The 2,277-nt window shown below is 56.8% G+C and overlaps 1 protein-coding gene across 1 annotated transcript in view; it reads left to right on the forward strand.

The window, feature by feature from the left end:
* Positions 1-2,277, forward strand: part of KMT2B (lysine methyltransferase 2B) — a 26,699-nt gene that overhangs the window by 1,318 nt on the left and 23,104 nt on the right. Inside the window, exons 2-4 of the mRNA XM_027769525.1 lie at positions 2-90; positions 1,170-1,242; positions 1,487-2,273. Of these exons, the coding sequence (XP_027625326.1) occupies positions 2-90; positions 1,170-1,242; positions 1,487-2,273 (949 nt within the window). The remainder of the gene's footprint in view (position 1; positions 91-1,169; positions 1,243-1,486; positions 2,274-2,277) is intronic.

Genomic DNA, 2,277 nt, shown 5'->3' on the forward strand with positions numbered 1-2,277 from the left:
GGCCGGGGCAGGGGTCGGGGCCGCGGCTGGGGCCTGAGCCGGGGCTACGTGCCGGAGGAGGAGAGCAGTGACGGGGAATCCGACGATGAGGTGAGACCGTCGGAGGCGTCTCCAGCGCCGGGCGGGGCGGAGGCCAGGGGCTTCCAGGGTCTGGGTGGCCCCGAGGGGTGCGGGCAACTGGGGTTCTCGGGGCCCTTGAGGAGAGAAGTGGACCTGGAAATAGGTATGGAAGGAGACAGGCTGCATGACGCTTGCAGTGGAAAGGGCCTTTGAAAGTGGGTAGAGCAGACCCGGCTGCAGCTAGGCGCTCGGGCCCGAGGCGGGCTCTGCGTGCCCCGGCTCCTTGCTAGTCGGCAGAGCTTGGACAGTAGTGGCAACTGCATGGCCAGCCCGTGGTGGTTGACAAGCTGCAGCATGGCTCTAGTGGACCGAGACTAGAGCTGTCTGGGCTCCTACCTGGCCAGGCTGCCCGGTTGGGCCTCATAACCTCTGACACATCTGTGGTTTCACCAGTGCCTCAATTTCTCATCTGATCTAGGATAGAGTGGTGGAGGGCTTTCTGGGGCAGGAGTTGAAGAGAAATGGAAGGAAGGCTGAGACTGGGCACTCTGGCAGGTCTGAGTTCAGCTCAGGATTTATCCCCCAGCCTTTCCGAAAAGGTAGGAAGGTGTGGGTTGTGTTGCTTAAGGCAGGTAATAGCTACCTGAGGACTCCAGAGTGGATCCTGATATGATAAACCATTCGATTCTCCCCCACTTGCCCCCCCACTTGGGTATCTCTCTTCCATCTTTATTCAAGGAGATATTGTAGCCTAAAAGGGTGTTCTACTTTTTTAAGTTGGAGTAGGAAGGAATCCAAGTGTAGACTTACTGCCTAACCTGAGGAGACCCTGCTGTGTTCTCTTCTGGGCCAACAAATCATTGATTACTGTGCTGGTGTGGTCTGGCAGTGGAGGTGGGGGTTCACAGTACCTCATGCCTCCATCCCTGGGGGAAGACCTTATTTTCCACCCCCTTCCGACCTTCCAGTTTTTTAAATTATTTTGTGAATAGGTAGGGGTATGTTAAGGGGAAAGGTGGGGATATTCCTCAATACCTGAGTCCCAAGTGGAAAGAGGGCTTTGGCACTGACTGCTGTTTTTCCCCTCCACCCCTGGTCCCCTAAATCAGGAGTTTCAGGGTTTTCATTCAGATGAAGATGTGGCCCCCAGTTCCCTGCGCTCTGCGCTCCGATCCCAGCGAGGTGAGTGACGGGGAAACTCTACCTCTGTTAGCTTTGTAGGAATGTTATTCTCGTCCTTCATGTCAGCTCTTCCCTGTACAACTAGTCTCTATCAGTTACCAAGTGTGTTCTGTGTTCAGAGTCCAAGCTAGGCTGGGCTGTGGGGGAAACAGACAAGTAAGACTTAGTCCCTCCCCTCCTGGAACGCCTTTCTCAGTCTGCAGGGCCAGCTTGACCCATCTCCCCACACCTATTCTCCTTTTAGGTCGAGCCCCCCGAGGTCGGGGCCGCAAGCATAAGACGACCCCCCTTCCTCCTCCTCGTCTAGCAGATGTGGCTCCTACCCCCCCAAAGACCCCTGCCCGGAAACGGGGTGAGGAGGGTACAGAACGGATGGTGCAGGCACTAACTGAACTCCTCCGGCGGGCCCAGGCACCCCCAGCTCCTCGGAGTCGGCCATGTGAGCCCTCCACCCCCCGTCGGTCTCGGGGACGGCCCCCAGGACGACCAGCAGGCCCCTGCCGGAAGAAGCAACAAGCAGTAGTGGTGGCAGAAGCAGCTGTGACAATCCCCAAACCTGAGCCCCCACCTCCTGTGGTTCCAATAAAACAGCGAACTGGCAGCTGGAAGTGCAAAGAAGGGCCTGGCCCAGGGCCCGGGACCACCAAGCGTGGAGGACATTCTGGACGTGGAGGCCGTGGAGGCAGGGGCCGAGGCCGAGGCGGGCTCCCCCTTGTGATCAAGTTTGTTTCAAAGGCCAAAAAAGTGAAGATGGGACAGCTGTCCTTGGGACTTGAATCAGGTCAGGGTCAAGGTCAACATGAGGAAAGCTGGCAAGACGCTCCCCAAAGACGAGTTGGATCTGGACAGGGAGGGGGACCTTGTTGGAAGAAGCAGGAGCAGAAGCTGGAGGAGGAGGAAGAGGAGAAGAAAGAAGAAAAAGACAAGGAGGAGGAAGAAGAGAAGAAAGAGAACTTTGTAGCTGAAGAAGAGATGATACTGGCCAAGGGAAAAGAAGAGGCAAAGCTGCCATCACCACCCTTGACTCCTCCAGAA

This window comes from Tupaia chinensis, unplaced genomic scaffold, assembly GCF_000334495.1.
Source record: "Tupaia chinensis unplaced genomic scaffold, TupChi_1.0 Scaffold149922_1, whole genome shotgun sequence".
Taxonomy (NCBI): Eukaryota; Metazoa; Chordata; class Mammalia; order Scandentia; family Tupaiidae; genus Tupaia; species Tupaia belangeri.